The 870-nt window shown below is 47.1% G+C and overlaps 1 protein-coding gene across 1 annotated transcript in view; it reads right to left on the minus strand.

The window, feature by feature from the left end:
- The window catches only part of LOC106883011 (uncharacterized), a 50,228-nt gene that overhangs the window by 1,813 nt on the left and 47,545 nt on the right, over positions 1 to 870 (minus strand). Inside the window, exon 8 of the mRNA XM_052978117.1 lies at positions 277 to 509. Within this exon, the coding sequence (XP_052834077.1) occupies positions 277 to 509 (233 nt within the window). The remainder of the gene's footprint in view (positions 1 to 276; positions 510 to 870) is intronic.

The raw sequence follows: 870 nt of genomic DNA on the forward strand, positions 1-870 counted from the left end.
GCTAACAAGCTTCTTACCACACAGCCATGCCTGCACCAATATGTGTGTGTGTGTGTGTGTGTGTACATGTGGGGATGTATTAGAAAGAGCATCCAGTCATAGAAACCATACCGGAGTTGACAACAGAGTTTGATGCAGACCTCTGGTTCATCAGCTTTTGTCAAACCATTCAGCCCATGCTAGCATGCGAAGACGATGGAAGAAGATGACGATGACGATGATGACGATGACAAGGATGAGATATTGTAAAAAAACATGGACAGATTGAAACCTTACCCCTAAGAGCCTGTCCAGCTTATAGACAATCATGCTACCCACATAGGATGATTTGCTGTTTTGCTGTCCCTTAAACACCACGGTGCCCATATGAGCCCCTTTTTCAGGGGATATAGGTTCGGAAAGATCGGTCCAGTGGAGATTGAGGAGGAACTGTCCGGTGCTGCTCACCTCAAACGCTCTGTCAAGTGTGGCATGATGCATCATGGTTAACCATTGGCTTTCTGTAATTCCTGCAGACGGAGAGAATAGAGAGAGAGATTATCATATATTATTTACATACATTCACACACACACATCATCATCATCATCATCATCATCATCGTTTAACGTCCGCTTTCCATGCTAGCATGGGTTGGACGACTTGACTGAGGACTGGTGAAACCGGATGGCAACACCAGGCTCCAATCTAAATTTGGCAGAGTTTCTACAGCTGGATGCCCTTCCTAACGCCAACCACTGAGAGAGTGTGGTGGGTGCTTTTACGTGTCACCCGCACGAAAACGGCCACGCTCGAAATGGTGTCTTTTATGTGCCACCCGCACAAGAGCCAGTCCAGGGGCACTGGCAACGATCTCGCTTGAAAACCCTACA

Source organism: Octopus bimaculoides, chromosome 30 (genome assembly GCF_001194135.2).
Source record: "Octopus bimaculoides isolate UCB-OBI-ISO-001 chromosome 30, ASM119413v2, whole genome shotgun sequence".
In the NCBI taxonomy this organism is placed as follows: Eukaryota; Metazoa; Mollusca; class Cephalopoda; order Octopoda; family Octopodidae; genus Octopus; species Octopus bimaculoides.